The sequence below is a fragment of the Numida meleagris genome, chromosome 1, assembly GCF_002078875.1.
Source record: "Numida meleagris isolate 19003 breed g44 Domestic line chromosome 1, NumMel1.0, whole genome shotgun sequence".
NCBI classification, from domain to species: Eukaryota; Metazoa; Chordata; class Aves; order Galliformes; family Numididae; genus Numida; species Numida meleagris.
In genome coordinates, this window is record NC_034409.1 from 61,118,712 (window position 1) to 61,138,862 (window position 20,151).

General features: G+C 47.8%; 1 protein-coding gene and 1 long non-coding RNA gene across 2 annotated transcripts in view; one reads left to right on the top strand and one right to left on the bottom strand.

Moving 5' to 3' along the window:
- Positions 1-336, bottom strand: part of LOC110395339 — a 4,504-nt gene extending 4,168 nt beyond the window's left edge. Inside the window, exon 1 of the long non-coding RNA XR_002436346.1 lies at positions 67-336. This is a non-coding gene — a long non-coding RNA (uncharacterized LOC110395339). The remainder of the gene's footprint in view (positions 1-66) is intronic.
- B4GALNT3 (beta-1,4-N-acetyl-galactosaminyltransferase 3) overlaps positions 338-20,151 on the top strand; it is a 59,732-nt gene continuing 39,918 nt past the window's right edge. Inside the window, exon 1 of the mRNA XM_021389493.1 lies at positions 338-416. Coding sequence (XP_021245168.1) covers positions 353-416 — 64 coding nt within the window. The 5' untranslated portion in view covers positions 338-352. The remainder of the gene's footprint in view (positions 417-20,151) is intronic.

A 20,151-nucleotide genomic window follows, 5' to 3' on the forward strand; every position in this document is an offset into this window, starting at 1 on the left:
CGGCGGCGGCTGCTGAGGCTGCTGCTGGCCTTGGGCGCGCTGGCGCTGGGGCTCTGGGCCGCCTACCTGGAGCTGCTGGCGGCGACGGGACCCGGCGGCGGGGCCGGCCCGGATCGCAGTAAGTACCACCCGTCTCGTCCCGACCCGTTCCGTCCTCGTCTCCCTGCCCGGTGCTGGGGCCGGAGCTGGGGTTTGTGCCGCGGGAGGAGCGTCGGTGTTGGGATTTCGCCTTCTTGCCGTCGGCTCTCTTCGGAGAGCTGTCACAACGCGGGACCCGGCTGCGTTTGCGGAGCCCGATGGGCGGGCTCGAAGCCGGCGCTTTGAGTATCGCCTTTAACGGGACAGCGGCGGTATGGATGCATGGACGGGAGGAGGCAACGCGCGCCCGGGAGATGGGCGCTGCTGGCCTGGTAACGGTGCGCTTGGTGCGAACTTGGAGGAGTACAGCAGGGAGGAGATCGGGTGTGGGCAGATTCCTTTCCTTTTTCCTTTTCCTTTTTTTCCTTTTTTTTTTTTTCTTTTCCTTTTTCCTTTTCCTCCGCACTTGGAAGGTCGATCCGTGTGTTTATATAAACGTGGTTATTCCATCCATGCTGTATGCGTTTTCATGTTTGTCTGTTACACTCACAAGGCAGTTTTGAATAGCCCATGGTTGTGGGTGTTGTTTCCTAAATACAGGCAGTGGTTGGCACCGGTCCATGCAGTAGCAGTCTCCCCAGCACAGAGCTGCCAATGCTGCTCAGCATCTTGGTCACTTCATCCAATTCTCATTCCCGTGGGTCAGCCTTGGTGTCAGCATTCAGGTTGTCAGCTCTGGCTGTGCAGGGAGCTCCATGGGTGTCTGCTCCCACAAAAGCCACCATGGGACCAGACCATCAGCAGGTCCATTTGTTCCCTGTTATCTGTGATCTTGAGGTTAAACCCATGTATTTATTGTTCCAACCGTGGCAGAGGTCTGATTTTGGTGGCCAGAACGGATCCTATAGCTGTGATACTCTTTTTATGCATGGTGGAATTAGTTGGGATGGGGAAGATAGGCTGCACCATGAGCCTGTGCTGTGTGACACATTCCATGCCATGCAGATAGTCCTGCAGGTTGGATATTAGGAAAAAGTTCTCCAGAAGAGTGGTGATGCATTGGAACAGGCTGCCCAGGGAGGTGGTGGAGTCACTGTCCCTGGAGGTGTAACCGTGTGGATGTGGCACTGAGAGACATGGTCAGTGGGCATGGTGGTAGTGGGTCTGTGGTTGGTCTTGATGATCTTGGAGATCTTTTCCAGTGTTATTCTGTGGTTCTATGATTCCTGCTGCACCAGCCTGCCAACACCCCCAAACGTCCCCGGAAAAAAACTAAATATGAAGAGGGCTCCCGTGGTGCATCAAGGGAGAGAGCAGGGCCGCGAGGTATTAAAGCAATGGTGATAAGGGGAAAGGGCTGGGTGTGTGCAGGCACACAGTGAAGATGCTTGTACTGGTAGCAGTGCAAAGGGAGAGGAAGTAGGAGAAATGGACTGGGAGGTGAGAACAGGAGGAATGCACACAAGCAAGGAAGTGCTGTTATGCCCTGGATTCTTCCCCTCTGCCTTTAGGCAGGAACTACTCTTAGATCTTAGAAAATTCATCCTGTTTCAAGACTGAAACTGGAAACGGTGACACGACTGCGGTCCCCACCAACAAAAACAGAAGATGAGGAAAACAATTGTATTATATTCAAGTTCAGTAAAAAGTTGCAGGCTCTCCCAACCCACCATGGTTGCTGGTGGCACGAGGAGGGCAGGGTGCAGCCCCAGCAGGATCCTTGCAGCACCAGAGCGCTGGGCATTGGGGTCACGTTTCCCTGGCCTCCTGGGGAGCATCTTGGAAGCTGCCAGCAGGGCGGGGTTAATCCGTGACCTTCCCCACCCTTCTTCTCACCCTGTACCTCCAGAAGCCTGCTTTGTTTGAAAATAAATCTGGGGCTGGAATGAAAAACAACTGGTATTTGTTTTCTTTTGGTTGTTAGAACAAAATAGTGTGTTTTTTTTTTCTCTTGGGACTGGGGTGGCTGTGTTTGTGACCCTGCATGGTGGCTCTTTCCAGAGGTCCCGGAGAGCTGGCAGAGGAGGGGGTGATTCTCAGAGCAATTAATGCTTTTTTTCTCCTGTTTTTGCATTGTTTTCCTTCGTGCGTCCCAGGTGGGAGCCCTATGTAAGTCACAGCTGGGGACCAACCAAGAGCAGCCATCTCTAACGACCTGATGCAACAACCTCCCCAGTTATTGCTGATAAAATACAAAGGCTGTTTACTTGGTAATTTTTCTGGGTAAAAGGCTACCAGGTTCCTTCCATGGGAGGGAGAAAGCTGTACAGCTTTTGGGCTTGGAAGGGAGCTAAGGGAGATCCATTTCCATCTCCTGTGTCTGTAATTGAGTTTTCTCCTTGCCTCCCAAAAAGCATTGTGGAACTGCCTATGAAGGGGTGGGTACGTGTGTACTCTCTACAGAGAGGTCCTCAGGCATGGCTGTTCTCCCCAGCTTCATGCCGCTCTTCTCCCAGGAGGTCAGTGTGGAGTGGGGGAAACAAATCTGCTGTGAGTGTAGAGTTAAGTGGTGCTTCAGAGCTGTGACCCTGACTGTCCTCCTCTTACGTATGTGCAATTCTGCTTTGCAACGAGTTAAGTACATTAATCATAGAATCAAAGAATCAAATTACTAAGCTTGAAAAAGACCACTAAGATCATCTAGTCCAGCCCCCACCCGTCCCCACCATGCCCACTAAACCATGTCCTCAGTGCCACTTCTGCACTGTTCTTGGAACACCTCCAGGGATGGTGACTCCACCACCACCCTGGACAGCCTGTTCCAGTGCATCACCACTCCTTCTGAGAAGAAATTTTTTCTAATATCCAACCTGAACCTCCCTGGTGCAACTTGAGGCCATTACCTCTTGTCCTGTTGCTGTTACGTGGGAGAAGAGGCTGACCCCACCTTGCCACAGCCTCCTTTCAGGCAGTTGTAGAGAGCAATAACGTCTCCCCTGAGCCTCCTCTTCTCCAGGCTGGACAATCCCAGTTCCCTCAGCTGCTCCCCATAAGACCTGTGCTCCAGACCCCTCACAGCTCTGTTGCCCTTCTCTGGACATGCTCCAGGGCCTCAATGTCTCTCATGTAGTGAAGGACTCAAAACTGAACACAGCACTCGAGGTGTGGCCTCCCCAGTGCCCAGTACAGAGGGAAATAAATAACATTGTTTGGAAGAGAATAAAGGACTTCAGAGAATCTACTGTAGTAATTGATACTTGGTGGTCATGTAGCATTGTATCACTGTGTGCTGGGAGATGGGCTGTGGGGTTCCTGGGGACAGACTGGAAAGAACTGGGTGAACAAGTGGGCCCTCAGGAGTAACACCTTCCTCTGAAGGTAACGCTGAAAGGACCAGCCACTCTGGTTAAAAAGAAAATAATTCCTTCAAATGTGACTGCATCAAGGTATCCCTAAATAAAAGAATATGTAGGGAAGCTGTAGTGGTAGGGCTGTTGTCTCCTGGACAGGCGAGTGCTGCTGTTGTTACTGGGAGGCATGCTTCTTGCTTTTATTTTTCTTTCCTTTTTTTTAATTGAGCATATTTGGCTGGCCTGCTGCTCAGTAGGTATTTATAGGAATCTTAAATAAACATGTTTTCAGCTGAGGGAGGAAAACCAAGTAGGCTGATGTGAGCAGAAGATGGGCACAACTCTCCTCCCATGAGATGTGGCTTCTTGTCATCTGACACAAGTTGAAGCAGGCAGGATGCTGCCTCCCTGCCAAGGAACCCGGGTGCGTGTGGCTTGCACTGGCTGCCTCGCAGCGGGCTCTCAGTAGAAGTGCTTTTCCTGTCTCTGCTGGTTGCCACACAGCAAGCTTCACCCCACCAGTGAGTGCTGGAGACAGGGATCTCCTTTTTGGAATCATAGAATCATTTGGGATGGAAAGGACCCTTAAAGGCCATCTGGTCCAATTTCCCTGCAATGAACAGGGACACCCGTGGATAGATCAAGTTGCTTAGAGCCCAATCCAGCCTGACCTTGGGTGTCTCCAGGGACAGGGCATCCACCAAGGACTGGTAGAGTGAATGGACAGTTGGGAAGGGAGGAAGCAACAGTGAAGCACGAACAGTGGGTCTGGAGCCTGAGTCCTATGCTCTGCTGCAGTGCTGTTGGCTTGGCAGCGCAGTCAAGGCAGTGGGCAAGGGCAGGAAGAGGTTTTCCAGAGATAAAACCACGCTCCCTGTGGGAAGTGGGTTGGCAGGCCTGTGCAGAATCCCTCTTTGCTTTAAAACTTTGTGTCAACATCATAAAAGTGAATCCCTGAACAAGCTTAGAGACAAGGTCAGTCCCAGCCATTGCTCCACTGTCTGTTTTTTCTTCTGTGAAGGCTGTGCTATCTTGGGAGCCCCTAAATCACTTGCACTGATTTCCTTTATTGCAGGTGAGTGACGCTGAGCCAGGTTAGAGCAGGGTGTACAGGATTAGATGAAATTGCTGGGAGGTGCAGCTTGTAGAAGCAAGAGACTAAGGGGCCCTGCTTTAACCTGCTCCTCCTGGCTGCTCCAACCCACCCCTGCTCCTCCGCATTTCTGTGTTGTGTGTAAGCAATGCTGGGAGTATGTTGTCTTCCCACCTTCGCTTGTGACAGTCTCATTTCTAGGGTCTTGGGCTGCTGCTCTAATTCAGCAGCATGCAGTTCCTACATCTGAGGTGGGAAATAGGAGGGACTCAGGAGAAACCAGGGAGATGTGCTCGTAAAATTCAATTGGAACAATTCTCTTACGACAAAACTTTCCCTCCCCAATATGTGTGTCTTTAGTGTCCCTTTCCAGCTCTAGAAAATTGACTCCAGGTTATTACAGAGCAGCGTGAGTTACTTGAAACCTGTCTCGAGTCCTGGCAGGTGCATGTCGGTGTGTGAGGAGGCAGCTGGTGGAACACTGAAGTTGCTCAGTGTAATTCATCCACTTCTGTAGCCTCATTGCACCTATGCATAAGGCTGTGCACGCTCAGATATGCAGCTTTGTTCACGGGCACACTGGCTGACTTTTGAAATTGCTCACACTCACACTTACTTGCCTGTGCATGCTCAGTATCGCTCTTTTGCATAGCTAATTGCACTGAAGGCTGCTGAGTGCCCGCAATGAGAGGTTCAAGCATGTGGTGCGCCATGGGTGGCCAAACCTTTGCTGTTTCCCTTTAGTGGGAAAGTCAAGCTAGATACCTGCACCTCTGCTCTGCGCTGGTGTGACCTCACCTGGAGTACTGCATCTGGATGTGGAGTCCTCAGTGCAGGAGAGATATGGACCTGTTGGAGCGCATCCAGAGGAGGCCCACAAAAATGATCCCAGGGATGGAACACCTCCCCTACCAGGACGGACTGAGTGCTGGGGCTGTTCAGCCTGTACCTTTGAGGACAGAAATGAGACACTGGTTTGCAGGGACCTGCACCAGCACCGTTCCCCAAGGCACACCATGGGTTGGGAAAAGGCCGGCACTGCGGGCAGGGCAGGTTTTTCACTTGGAGGCAATCGATTCCTTCCCATGCACGTACAGCAAGCAGCTCGTGAATCTGGCTTTTTCCACTTCTTGACGCAAAGTCAGGTCGGGATCTGACTCGTATGTAACCTCTTTCTGGAGCGGCGCCCAACGCCTGGCTCCCTGTGTGCTGAATGAGAGCTGTGAGTGTTTGCTCTCTTGGAACCTGGCCCACCATCTGCAAGTGATTTGGGGACTTTCTGGGGCCAGGCAAAGACTGTGTATTATCATTAGAAAGAACCTCTTGCACCACCCCTCTGACTACATATGTTACCTGTGACAGGTTTGTGTAGAGGCGTGCCAGCACAGTGCGTACTCCCGCACCACACCTTCCTGTCCTGTTGAATCAGGCTGTGAGGATGATTCAGATACCATGGAGCTGTGCCTTCATCTGTGTCTGCTCCACACCGTGTGCTTGGCAGAGGAACGCTATTGTCTTCTGGAGATGCATCTCTGCAGGTGGCTGGCATTGAACTGTCAGCACGAAGGCTCTGTCTTGTGCCTATCACCTGCGGGTTCAGGCAGATGTGGAGGCAGAGTGGTGCTTGGAGAGGTGATCGACATCTTTCATCTCCTGGTTTGGAATTACCAGTGTTTGCAAGACTGTGAAAAGCAGGATGTCTTCCTGGAGGCTCTATTGTAGGTCATGGCAGTAGGGATGGTGGGATGATAGAGTTCTTCCTCCTGTGTTTACAGCGATTGCCTCAAGAATAGATGGAGTTCGTGTACTTGAAGTTTCCTTTTGCTGTTTTTTCTTGCTGTGCACTGATATTCCTTTTTTCAGACACTTCCCAATTCAACCACTTTTTTTTTTTTTTTCAGACCTGAGAAGTTGAGAAGGGCTTTCCAGAAAAGGAAATAAGCTGTCTTATTTAATGTGGGGATCTAAGAAAGACACATATAATGCCTTGGGTGGGAACAGGTGTGAACTTGGTCCATAGGTACTTCTGCTTTTTATGATCTGAGACATTCGTAGTCAGTGTGTTTAATCAGCCAAGCCAAAATACACCTCCAGCTTTGGGTCTTTGCAGTCTGAGCTCATCTCTTGTTCAGATTCCAAACTCATTTCTGAATGATTTCTGGAAGCTTTAAAGAAGAAGAAAAAACAAAAAACAACAACAACAAAAAAGAGCCCAGTACACACCATCCAAAGCAGAAGAATAAAAGAAACCAGGTCTGTCTCTACTGACTTTGGCCAGGGTTTTGACCAGAGATTCCTCTGCATCTCTACCCAAGAAACTCCCCCATGCCATTTCAGCATGAGGCTTTGGTATTTCTGGGCTGGGAAGAGCCCTCTGCAGTTGGAGGTGTTAAGGTCATGTAGGGGAACATTGCTGTTAAGTCAATCAGCCCTCTCCAAAGACGCCACAAGAATCCATGTTGGCATCGGAAGTTATTTATATTAGCTACACTGAGCAACCAGACTCAGTTAGTCCCCGAGGTGCTGGATCACTTCAGACAATACAAAGATTGCCGGGTGGACCTGTGAGTCTCCCTTAAGCATCAGTGCTAGTCTCACAAATTCTGGTTTTATTTCCTCAGACTTAGTTATTTCAGTGTTCTATGACTATGTCCCATTTGAGATTTATTTATTTTGAGGAAAAAGGAGTGAATGTGGCTTCTTCTCTCCTTTCTTTTAAGAATCTGGAGAAGCTGTCATCTGTTACTCTATATTGTACATTTATATGGCAAAAGTATTGCATGTTGTGCTATTCTTGCTTCTCTGTGTCACTGTTTTCCATAGCAGATGCAAACGGTGTCTCGGGTCTTCGCATCATACATGGGTTGGTTTTGTGCTGCCTGGTTTCCATCTCATCTACAAGTCCCCAGTGACCTTGATTTCAGACAGACTAAATATTCCTGGGTTTTGTTTCCAGTTGAGCAAAATATGAGCAGATGACAGCCAGCGCAACTCAGTAATGTAAAAACACTAAATACAGACCAGAGATGTAACTGCAAGGTTTTCCATAACAGGCATCTTGTACATTTTTAACTTTCTTTTCCACCAGCCCGCTGGACTGTAGGTATCAGGAACTAGAAGGGTTACATGGAAGCCTGTTTTTCACTGAATTTTTGTAAATTCATGCATGTTAAACAGCAGTTCCTTGTCAGGTACTGTTACATCTTGTTTACCAGTAAAAACGTTAGATCTGTATCATCACCTGTTAGGCTGCAGAATTGCCTGGTAGAGCTCTCTTGAAAGGAAAATAATCTACGTCCACAATATGTGTATTTTTTCCTGCCATTTTAAATAAATACGCTTCTGCCTTGCTTCAAGGGGCCACTTATTTCCATGTCATTAGTGTGGGCTGTTTGACTTGGCCCACGTATGTGGTGCTGGCAGCTCTGACAGCTTCCTCAGCGCTGCTGTTTGTTTGAGCCTAGTTAAGCTGTCTCCAGCCCTTCTCGTAAATGCTTCACTTCCTAAATTAGTTTTATTTACATTATTTAATGTTGCTATCTGTAAAATTGCAGTAGTCCTGTCTGGTTGCTATTAACCCCATGTAGGCCACAGAACAAAACTTACTGAGGGCTGAGAATATCCTGCCCAGACCACCATGTACTAGTAGGCTCCCTGACCTGCTGGAGCAACTCACTCCCAGCATCAGTGCTGGCTGCTGCAGCCTGTGGTTTGTTGTGAGCAGGCCAGCTGAGAGGCTTTAATTTGTTTTCAATCAAGACAGACCATTGTATAATGTGCTGCTGTACCTCTGTTGCTTGTGCTAGCAAGTGCCTGCAACCCCTGTATCTCCCTTAGGCTTTTAGTCAGCCTGCAAAGTGGGCTTGTACTGCAAAAGAACCAATGTGTTGGCTGTAGATCGCAGAATTAGTGCTTATTCTCAAAATATTGAATATTATCCGTTTAGTTTTCAGTTTTTCAGTTGAAATTCCAGCTCTGTGCCTATAGGATGTTTTAGCTCAGCAGGCCTGTTTGGAGCCAGGAGTTGGACTCGATGACCCTTATGGCCCCCTTCTAACTTGGGATATTATATGAATAGGCCATTTTTTCAAGCATTTATAATTTTTCCTTTCATTTTTTATTTTTCTTTTTACCATGTAGGTTATTTAGACTCTCTTGCTTCAGCCTGGCAAATCCAACTTCTCCAGAGCCTTGGATGATGCCTCTGTAGTATCGGCCCCCTAGAGCAAATATCCCTGTGGATTTAAGTTCATCCAGGTCCTAGGAAGAACTTCAGGGCCAAACACAGTCCTAGTGGTAGTTTGTGGAAAAAAGTTTTGCCCAGTTCACTTGTTTTCCAGACCACTCTGTGAGCACCTCAAGCATCAGAAATTCTTCGGTGTTGGCCATGATTCTCCTTTCCCCTCACGGACAAAATTCTCTTTACAAAGGTGTTTAATTCTTCAAGGCCTACACAAGCATATGGGCTGAGGGAATTTGCTCTGTTGCCTCTTCCTGTGCTGACCTGGCTCCATTGTTGACTCCCAGGGCAGTTCTTGGTCCTGCTCTTTCACATCCACTCCCTTGAGGAAGAAAGAGTGTTTTCAGTGTGCAAGGTGAAGGACATTCGCAATTGCTCTGTGCTAAGCTACACTGGAAACTTTTTTATCCTCTGATAGACATGTTCTGTTTCTGTCTCTGTTGTTTTGGTCTCCTGCCTCTTCAGGGAATGAGCTGTGCTTTGTGACACCAGGGTTTGACAGGCTGTAACCTTGGTAGTGGGTGTTCTTTTTCCCCCAGTTAATAGCTGCAGCCCTTCGTGTGTATTTACTTGTCTGTCAGTCACCTGCTCCAGCAGTGGAGCTGAGATGGCCATCACTCAACCTGAATTTCATTTACCTTTTCTGCCCATGGCTTTCCAACCATGTTTCTCTGTAGCTGGCATGATGCTGCTCACCTGTGTTGCTGTGCACTACCTTTTTCATGTAACTCTGTTTTGATTAGGTATCACGCATAGAGACATTGAGGAGGGGAAAGAAATGTTTCAGTGTCTTGCAGCCCGTGCAGAAGTAGAGGAAGAAAGAAATCTGAAAGATGAGTAAAGCAGGACAGAAGCAGCAGTATTTGGGAAGGCAGGCAATGGGAAATATTTCACAAAGAGGAAGCCAGAAATGGGGCACAGTGAGATGAGTGTTGAAGCAGAGTGGTCAGAAAATGTTGGTGGCCACCCAAAAGTGGTGGGTGACAAAGAACTGAAGTCTGAATTAGAAGTAAATGCTTGGGATTTCAGTGGAGCAGAGGCTGGGATTGGCGGTGTCGGGTGCGGAGATCAAAAAGAGAAGAGATGAAAGGAGGGGTTAGAGGGTACAGGGTAAACTGCTGACTCTGAGTTTTAAAAAGGAAAATGCAGGGGTAATAATGACAGATGCTGGTGGGGACTGTAAGCAACTCTGTCTAGGTGGCCAAGAGCATGCTTGGTATCACAGGGGCGTTTGATGCCTTGAAAATTGGTACCATGGTGGCTTTTGACTGCAGCTGTGCCTGCCAAGACATCTGGTTTCCCTGTACTGAGTGTGGTGCTCTGTGCTGCACTGCTCTGCATCACTTGCAGAGTGTGGTTACCTGCTTCATCCTGGGTGCCTTGCAAATGCTCAGAACTCTGTAAATATGTGTAACACATGGGATCCTGTCATGGGTTTGGGATTTTTAGCCCTCTGGGCAGCAGGCGAGCTCCAGCAGCAGGTCTCCGGGGAGCTGTGATGTGGCCTTGCTCCGTCCCCCGCCCGCCATGGTTTATATTTAGCTGGCAGAGTGCGGGCTGTTTGAAGGCAGCATCTCCAACCCTCACCTCGGTGCTGCCCAGCTTTCCGCAGTTCTCCAGCTGCCTGGGTGGAGAGCTGGAGGCTAAAATTAGCAGGGAGCTTTGCTCTTGCCAAATGCCGTGTCTGACCCAGCCAGGCCTGGCAAGGGGGAGAGGAGTGCAGCCCTAAATCGCTCCGTGCAGAGCAGCAGGCCTGCTGCTGGCCTGGTGCCGGGCCTGGTGCCTCAGGGTGCCACTGAGGGGGTGCTGGAGTGGCCAGGAGGAAATCCTTATTCTCAGAGCTCTGCTTCTTTCTCTGCCTCTCTTTGAATACATAAACAGGCTGGGAGGCCAGGTTCTGCTCCTGGATGACTCCTTGCTCAGGGAGAAGTTTTCTGGGCAGATGTGGGGATTGGCTGCTGTAATAGAACTATTTCAGCGCTCCCACCCCACCAGAAGTAGCTGCTGAGGAATTTGCTGTCCTCAGTAGCACCCGCCATAAATGAGCACTTTGTCTTCTTGTGGCTGCTGAGGGGGCTGTGGTCTGGTGGTTACAGCCCCACTTTGGGGGAATGGGGTGCTGCTGACTAGCTGAAGCTCCAGGACAAGGCCCTTCAGTGGTCTGTACCTCTGTGCATGTCAGCTGTGATGCTGATGGCAACAGTTACTTATCCTTTTGAAACACTTGATCTCTGTGAAGGCAGAGCATTAATTGGGCTGCCATTGACTCCAGTGCAAGGGGAAAGCACATTCACAGAATTACAGAATCAGTGAGGTTGGAAAGACCACTGAGATCGTCTAGTCCAATCATCAAACCATCACCACCATACCACTGAATCATGTCACCCAGTGTGGCATCTTAACCTTTTCTTGAAAACCTCCAGGGATGGTGACTCCACTTGGGCAGCCTGTTCCAGTGCCTCATCACTTTTTCTGAGAAGAAATTTTTCCTAATAACCAGCTTGAACCTCTCTTGGAGCAACTTAAAGCCATTACCTCTCATCCTGTCACTGTTACCTGGGAGCAGAGGCCAATCCACACCTTGCTACAACCTCCTTTGGGGTAGTTGTAGGGACTACATTGTTTCACTGCTGACCGTTAACGCTGGACCCAGCCAGTCCTGCTGGTACAGTTCCTACTGGCTTGGCTGCCCTAGGCATGCCTCACTTCAAAGGTTCTCACCTTTGACATTTCCCGTTCACTGCCCTTGCTTGAATTGCACAGCCCTGGAGCAAGAAATGGGTGGAACAATGCAGCAGAGATGGGAACTTGATCCCTAAGTGCATGTGGTGGAGCAAAGCAAACATCCCAGACAGCCAAAATAAAACCCAGAATAAACATAATCAAGGTTTGTATTGAGATATTTTTTTACAGCAATAGGTTGGGTGCCAGTATGCAAGTACTGGAGCAGAGCACACCCAGGTTTCATGGTGGAGATGTGGGGACTGCTTGGTGTGCCCTGAGAAGGTCCTGTCTGGAAGGAGCTCCACTTCCAGAGCGCTCTGTTTCCAGTGGCAAGGAGCTAAAGGAATGTTGGCAGGCACTGCTCATGGAGAAAGCTAGGCCAACGGCAGCAAGAAGTAAAAATGTATGATGGCATGTTCATGGTCTGTCTGATGATCATTTCTGTTGAAAGGCAAATGAAATTCTGCTTTTAACCCTCTTCCTACAAACAACATAGAAACAAGCAGATGGAATGGCTGCACTAGCTGCACCTCATGTGTCAACCAGCTAATGTGCCAAGTGGCCTCTCCAGTTGTGTCTAGAGGTGTCACAGTGGGTGTGCTAGCCCTCTGCCAGGTCTCTGCTGCATTGGGTGCAGGGAAGGGAAGAGCCCTGGGGGCTGGAGGGGTGCAGTGGTGGCAGTGTCCATCCCTGCTCCTGCATCAGCCTCAGGTATAGGTGCCTGCCTCCTGTGACCACCATGGTGTGTGTCTCATTCCAGTGAAGCTAGGGAAGCAAAACTGTCCTGTGGGTCCCTGACTTCCCTTTTTCCCCACCAGAGGTGGAATGACGAGTGTCTGCATGAAGGCCATTGAGGTATTTTTAGCATGGGTAAGAAAGGTGAAACATATGGGCTGAGGCAGCTGCAAGATGGATTGCACGCTCTCTCAAGTCCAGCTCAGGTGGATGTTTTTGCTGGTAAGGATTTGCCCAAAACCCAACATGGTGAAGTATCACTTAGAGTATTAGCTTAGAGGCTGGTGGAAGAGGAGGCTGTATAGGCTGTATCTTTCTCTTCCTATTCTCACACAAATCTGGCAAATCCTCTGGTACAGGATTGCTTCCTCACACGGACACCTTGCTCCTGGAGGCAGTGTGTGTAGTGGTAGTTTTGTCCTGGATTGCATGGGTTTGTGCTGTGAGTGCATTTGTACAGTTGGGGGTGCATAGGTTACAATTCTCCTTTCACACTTCTTGGATTTTACTTGCTGTGTTCATTGTGGGTGCTTGGGTCTTGTCACCTCCCTGTATGGCCAAAGTAAAAATGCTTTGCTTTGCATTCTTTTGTAATTTTTTTTTTTTTTAATACATGCGATAGTACTGTTTGGATTTGTAGCTTTGTAAAGAGATGTTTGTAACTACACTCTGCAGATTTGCACACTCAGATTCTAAAGGCATCTCCACGTGCAGTACTATCCACATATAGTGGGTTTTGCTGTGCTCCAAGTACTACCAAGTCAGCCCAGACACCAGAAACTAGCAACTGGATCTCCCAACAAAGTAATGCCTAACCTAATTTTGGATTGTGTCATGCTCCAAAGGCACTCGTGCTCCTCCTGTTTGCTGAGCACATTTAATCAAACCTGTTTGCTCTGTGTTAAGAAGTAGAGCTTCCTGGCAGAAGAACTGCAGCCCCTGCACTTTACTTTGTCCTCTTTTCTGTGGCCAGGGAATTGGATGCCAGACAGCTGGGTTCTAGGATAATTTTACATGCACTTCGTTGACCCAGGGTGGCCTGCATGGAGCTGCTCTGTAATGAACTCCTGGTTGCAGCTCTTCCCTCTGAGCCTGAGGTGGCCCTGGTGCAATGGGTAGGTGAGGTGAGGGTTTTAGCAGCCAAAGCAGTGTGCTGCTAAACTCCCCTTAAGCTCCCTGTGGTACCTCATGCATTGCTTTGTAGACCAGAGGCAAGTCTTCCACACTAGCTTTTCTATACATCTGTTCTGCATAATGGGCTCATCAGCTGCACTGGTTTCCTTTGTATACAGTCAAGGTGTGAAGCTCTTAATTTACACTCTACCTTAATGTTTTCGCACCAGGGTTGATATTAAAGTTAATCTTGAGATTTATGAGATCACAGATGTTGATGCTGTGTTAAAACACTGAGTGATGCAGGCTGTATTCTGCACCTGTGGGCAATGGGAGGAGCAAGTAGTTCCAGTCACTGTCAGTGAGCTTTCCCTCTGGTGTTGGTCCCTTGTCAGCAGTGGGTTTCTCTTGATTTCCCTGACACCCATAGATCCTGTCTGTGTAGGATATCAATGCATCAAAAGCACCAGAGTTAAGAGACTTCAGTGAGTAATATTTTTCTGATAAGTGCTGCTGTCTCCCTGCCCAGAGAAAGTTGGCAGCACCCAGGTAACCCCAGCATACAACAATACTTGCAACATGGGATTGCTGCTACACACTACCTCACCTTCTGCCATCCCCATCTGCGTGGTTATGGATGCACACCTGCAAGCCATGCACTGCTCTGCTTCTCCCTGTCACATGTCCCTCCTCCAGCCAAGAGGCTCCATGTATCCCTTCCATCCACAGCTGCATGTTCCCCTGTGCTCTCAGGGTGTGCAGATGTACTCCCCATGTGCTCACTCCCTGCATGCATACCTGTCTATTGCAGCATGTACATGCCTGCAAGTTGCTGTCCTCACCTAGTTCTGCTCTTGCAGTGTTCCCCTTCATGTTTGCATGACCCTGAAAGCTTTTCTCTCTGCTGCCAAGCTCCCCCCTGCACAACATGCTCTGTGTTACATTTTTCCGTTCTTGCTTTCTTGAAGGTTGAGAGCAATGGTTGTGAAGGTGGTAGGTCATATCCCAAATAAATAAGACATGCCGTGGCCATGGCTCTTGCAATTTTCCTTTCTAGGGTTGCGACTGTGTGTTTCCATTTCAAGTTCTGACCCCATCCTGTGCCAGCTGCTCACTGGGTTGGTCTGTACAGCACAGCAGGGAATGTCAGCAACCCCAGCGCTGCACTGCCCATGTACCCTGATGCTGAGCAGCCATCTCTGCTTTTTACACCTGCCTGCCTCCTCCTCTGCACAGGCCATCCTCTTGTCCTTCCCTTCCCCACTGTGCACAACACAGCCTGATGATGTAGCTGCACACATGCCTGTTTCAGTTGCAATGAGCTCCATGGGCTGGAGCAGCAGAGCTGTGAGAGGTAGCGTCTTTCTCTCAAAGGAGAGCGCAGTGGGACACAGGCAACCTATTGGCAGTCTACAGAGTCACTGCCTAATTCATTGTGCCTCCCACACTCTGTGCAGCTTGTACAGCTTTCACGCAGCTTTTCTTCATCTGGGCCTGTGGCAGTTCTTGATCTTCACATCTTAGGGCTTTCTGCACTGAACTATCAATCCAGCTCCTAATAAGAAAGCAGCTGAGCCAGTATCATGTACACCTCTTCAGACTTAGGGCTATAGCCAAGACACATGTATATTTAGAGCTTGTAATTAATCAGAGTGTACTCATATTCACTCTAGCATCCTGTTCCTCAGTTGCTTTACAAAGACTTTCTTAATCTTCTTTTGCTTAATCAGAATTACAAGATCTTCCTGTTCCTCTCCTTGGATGTTTCTGTAGTTTTCCAGTGCTGGCAGGTATGCAAGTACCTGAAGGTGCTGGGTACCTTCCTAAAAGAAACACAAAGAAGCCATTATGCAGGGATCTTTCAGCAAAGGGTTCTCACTTGTAGATCACCAAGGTGAAATATATATATATATCAACAAGTCTAAAATTCTGAGAAATCAGAATTTTTAAAAAATCTTTAAAAAATTAAAAAAATAAAAAATTAAAATTTATTTTAAATTTTAAATTTTTTATTTAAATTTATTTTAAAATTTATTTTAAAAAATAAATCTGAGAATCTTGTTTGTGTTCCTATAGCCAAGGTAACAGGTGTTATTAGAAGTTGTCAGGTCAATTCTCAGTGCTTAACAGGGCAGGGCAGCATGCAAACTGCCTTGGTGCTGTTTGTAGAGATCTGAAGATTTCAGTCCTCTAACACATTCTCCATATTTTTCTATAAAAACATCACAGCTGGGTTGTGTCCTTCTATCTCAGTGGTGCACACAACGGAGCCAGGTCTGTCTTTTCCACATCTGAGGGAAGAGGGTCTCCTTGAAAGCCCACATGCTCCATGGTGTTTGCCAGATTTCCTGTCCCAGCACAGCCCATTAGTGCCACACTCAATACCTCTCCATCAGGAAGGCTTTGACTGAAGGGTGTATATGGGGTACTGGTGTCAGTCATTGTGTGCTGCCTCTGTTCACTGGGAAAGGTTGCTCTGGTTTCCGAGAGTGGGTGCCAGAGGGCAAGTTTCTGCCTTCTTCCAGCTCTAGTGCATGAACCTTCTCTGCCTCACCCTGAGAAATGTAGTTTACAAATCCAGGATTAAAAGAAGCAAGGATGCTTGTGAATCAAATGCACAATGTCAAGCCCTCCCTACCACTTAATGTGGTACCCCAGAGAGATGAGGCCGATACGTTATGGCAAGGGGAACTGACAGTGAATTGGGTGACACTGGTTAAGGACAGGTGGCAGTGAGATGTGGAGGTGAGAAAACCCAGGCAGGTGCGGGATGAGGGCTGCTGTGTCTCTGGAGAGCTGCCTAGGTCTCCTAATGACCCATAAGTGCCAGGAAATTACAGGCCTTGTTCTGACAAGACTGCTGTCACCTGCTTTTATCCAGTCCCTAATTTGATTCTGCCATTGTTTCTACCCAACTCATCCTGGATGCAGCTGGCTTCCAGACCAGTTCAACAGAAGTTGAGCTACTCCTGTCAAAAATAGCAGCTGTGGGCAATGCTGCAATGTAGGATGCTTCCTTTTGGCCGTACACAAACAATTGCTTTCAACTGCCTACTCACTGCAAGGGCAGGTGCTGAGTCTATCGAGTGGTCTGGGCTGCTTTGTTTTGTCCTAGAAATCTCATGCAGCCATGTACCTGGCCTAGGCAAATCATTACCTGTGCCACAGTGCTACTGGTCAAAGGTCTGCAGGGACTCAGGCAACAATCTCAAGCACTTTGCTTGGAAGACTACCAGTAAGAAACTGGGAGTCAAAAAGAACTTGGTACAGACAGTCTAAATTGGTTAGCACTAAAACAGCAGAAAGTGTGATTACAGCTGGATGAAGAACCAGCAAAAACAATTATATATGTGCATTTCCATGCACCTATGTATATCCTTCATCAAAACAGCTTAAGCCAAGTAGTTTTCTCCTGGGGATTGGTAGCAAAAATCCTGTTAAGCTCAATTGGATCAAGATGCAACTTATTGTGGCTGATTCTTCCATGCTTTGTGTGAAGGGGAAGGGACTGGTAAAGCAAAATGGAGCCCTTTCCTTTCCTCAGCATAAACTTGGCTGCTGCTAGCATGCTCCAAGAAACCTGCTACAGTAACGTGTCTGTGATGCAGGAGTATTTCAGTGCTGAATTTGAGTAGGACGTGTATTCAGGTGCTTTTCTGATGGTGTTGGAGTTTCGTGATGTGGGTAGAAAAAGATATAGGTGATACAGATCTCGAACAAGTAAAATTGCTGGCAGTGTTAGTGGGGAAGGCATTGAGGAGAAGGCTGCTCTGTTTGAACAGTGTCATAGAATCATAGAAATCATAGAAATAATAGAATAGCTTGGGTTGGAAGGGACCTCAAGGATCATCAAGTTACAACCCCCCTGCCCCAGGCAGAGTTGCCAACCACAAGATCAAGTACTAAATCAGATTGCCTAGGGCCCCATCCAGCATGCCTTAAACACCTGGCCTTATCCACAGCCTCTCTGTGCAACCTGTTCCAGCACCTCACCACTTTCTCAGCAAAAAAACTCCCCCTTGACATCTAATCTAAATCTTCCCTCCTTTAGTTTAAAGCCATTCCCCCTTGTCCTATCACTATTTACCCTTGTAAAAAGTTGATTTCCCTCATGTTTATAAACTACCTTTAAATACTGGAAGCCCGCAGTGAGGTCTCCCCTCAGCCCATCTCCTTCAGCCTGTCTTCATAGGAGAGGTGCTCCAGCCCTTTGATCCTAACTGTGGCCCTCCTTTGGACTCTCTCAAAAGCTCCACATCTTTCATGTGTTGGAGGCCCCAGATTTGTCTCCTGTAAGGACTGTGTCTTCTTGTTCCCTTGCAAAAGGGAGGCCTGAGTTCAATGGCAAACACCCAGAGCATACACTAGGACTAGGAATACAGATAAGCATCCAAGGAAACAATCACAGAAGCAGTCATCCTTAGTGGGTAATGGAAAAGACTAGGACAGGGACAGCTGAGTTTGGATCGTCAGAGACAGCAGGTCAACCCCATCCCTGAGGTGGATGAACTAATCCCTGGCACCCTTTTGTGATGGGAAGCTGATGAGGGAACTGTCTGCAAGCATGTTTATACAAGTGTATTTCCTATTTGAGTGGCCAAATGCCATTGGCTGCTTCCAAGAACCTCATGTAGTTTCCAAACGTTTAGCAGGCCCTTACCTCAGCCAGACACAAGGACATGGCAGCAGCTGAGCAGCCCACACTGTTGTTAAGCCAGGCTAAAAAGTCATGATTTCCCCTGAGTTTATACCAGCTGCAGACATGGCTCTTGGCATTAGACAAGTCAGTCTCGTCCCTAAGTGTTCGTGCAGGAAGGGATTGTAGGATACTGTGGCAGGGTGCTGGCTGCAGCAAACTCCCTGCTTGGCCTGGTTGAATCTGCTGAGCTTTGGGCACCTGGTTTTGAAATCATAGAATCATAGAGTGGCTTAGGTTGGAAGGGACCTTAAAGATCATCTAGTTCCAACCTCCATGCCATAGACAGGGTTGCCCACCACTAGATCAGGCTGCCCAGGAAAGCCAGGCCCTGGCACTTGTGTTTTGACCAGAGTGGCTCCCACAACTGCTTGCTGCTCAGTCCCCACAGAAGCACCTAGAAGATCTGAGTATTACAACAAGGCCCAAAACCTGCTCTCAAAACTCAGGGGAATTGCTATAGATTGGCCATGGCATTTCTGAGGTTACAATCAGGCCTTGAGGCACTAATTAAAGTCAGGCCAGTATGAGACATGGTATTGTCAAAGCAGTACATCCTCCATCTGGATAAATGGATCCCTCTGTGTTAACAAAGTTGTCTGGGGAGGCAACAGTAACAGTGGACAGCATTTTCTTGGATTTGAAAACTATGAGTAAATCTCTCAAAAATTGTAATGTAGGGGGAACATAGTAGCTGGTGAGTGACCCCAGAATTGTTTGCTATGCTGCATGGTAATAATTGGCTGAGCAATAAAGCTGCCTGCCTCATTTGCTGCAGCTGGTGGAAGCATCAGTCAGTGAGGACCCAGGGCTGGATCTAAGCCCACTGAAGCCAGCTGAAGGGCTCCCAATGAGCTGAAGTCAACATGAGCCAGAGTAGATTTGTTTGGCAAATGAAAGTAAGCTGGGAAAGGAGCAGCTGAGCCAAACACATCTCCATGGGGAGCAGTGCACCTAGCTCAGTGTGCCTCAGCATGCAGAGCATTGTAAAGTCTGAGAAGGCCCAAGGGAGAGGAACAGCAAAGGTGGTCAAGGAAGGAGAGGTTTATATGTGACAGGAGAACTTAAGATTTTAAAATTCTTTTGCTATGAAGAGAGAAGAGTTAAAGCTGGTCCTACAGCAGAATTTAAAGTGGCTCCAAAAATGAAATCAATCTCTTGGTTTCCTTCTGCTCCTTAGCATAAGGGTTGCTCTCTTAAATTAAAAAACATTATGTATAAAATAACACCTATCGTGTATGTACAGGATTATTTCAGTATTGTTAATTGAGTGCTACAGGAGCCTATGATGCAAATGGCGTGGCTGGATTTTTTTTAAGGGTTGGATAATTTTGTGACTGATAATAACACTTGCAACTACACATGGTCAGAGAAGAGTAATCTGAATTTGTGCTGCAGGGCATAAGCTGGCTGTTTGCATAGGTCATGTGGACTTTCTTTTTTTTCCTCTTCCGTAAAGTAAGACAGCTAAATGTACTTTTGAAGGTTGTTTTCCTTCTGCCTTTTAAACATTAGATGTTGGCCACCGGTCAAAGTGAGATTATCTGATGGGATGAGCCGGTGGACTGATCTGATCTGCTAATTACTAAATTCCTAAGCAGGGCTTTTATTTCATGCACAGGGAGGTACTGTGCACACGCTGAGCCTTTTCAGACAGGAGTTTCTGTAACACAGAGTTAAAGAACCAGCTCTGGTCTCTAATTGAAACCAGCAAAGTTCAGTAAGTTTGGAGCACCATCTGCGTGCTGAGTAGCCCTAGGCGGGCCTCTGTGGTTTTTCTTCTATGCACAGTAACTGTATTTCTGGCAGAAGCTCTTTGAGTTGAGTGAAGAAATGGCAATAAATAACCTAACGTATTTATTTCACTTTCTGTGTGTGTTCGTGGAACTTCCAGGAGCAGATCAAACTCTCCTCAAATGTATTTGATGTTGTTTAGCAACAGTTCATTACATGGGCATTGCTTTTTTTTCCCTTCTGGTTTGGCTAAGGCTGGCTCTTTGATGATCCAGCCCTGTTGCCAGTTCTCATAAGAAGTGAATTAAAAATTGGCCCTCTCTGAGTAAACAAAAGCATAGGTTGAAAATATCTTGGGGTTTATTCTTCCAGGGTGGTTCAATCGCCCAGAAAACTGGGAGTAAGCTACTCTAATTGCGGGGAATATGAGTGGTAAAGAGAATCTTTT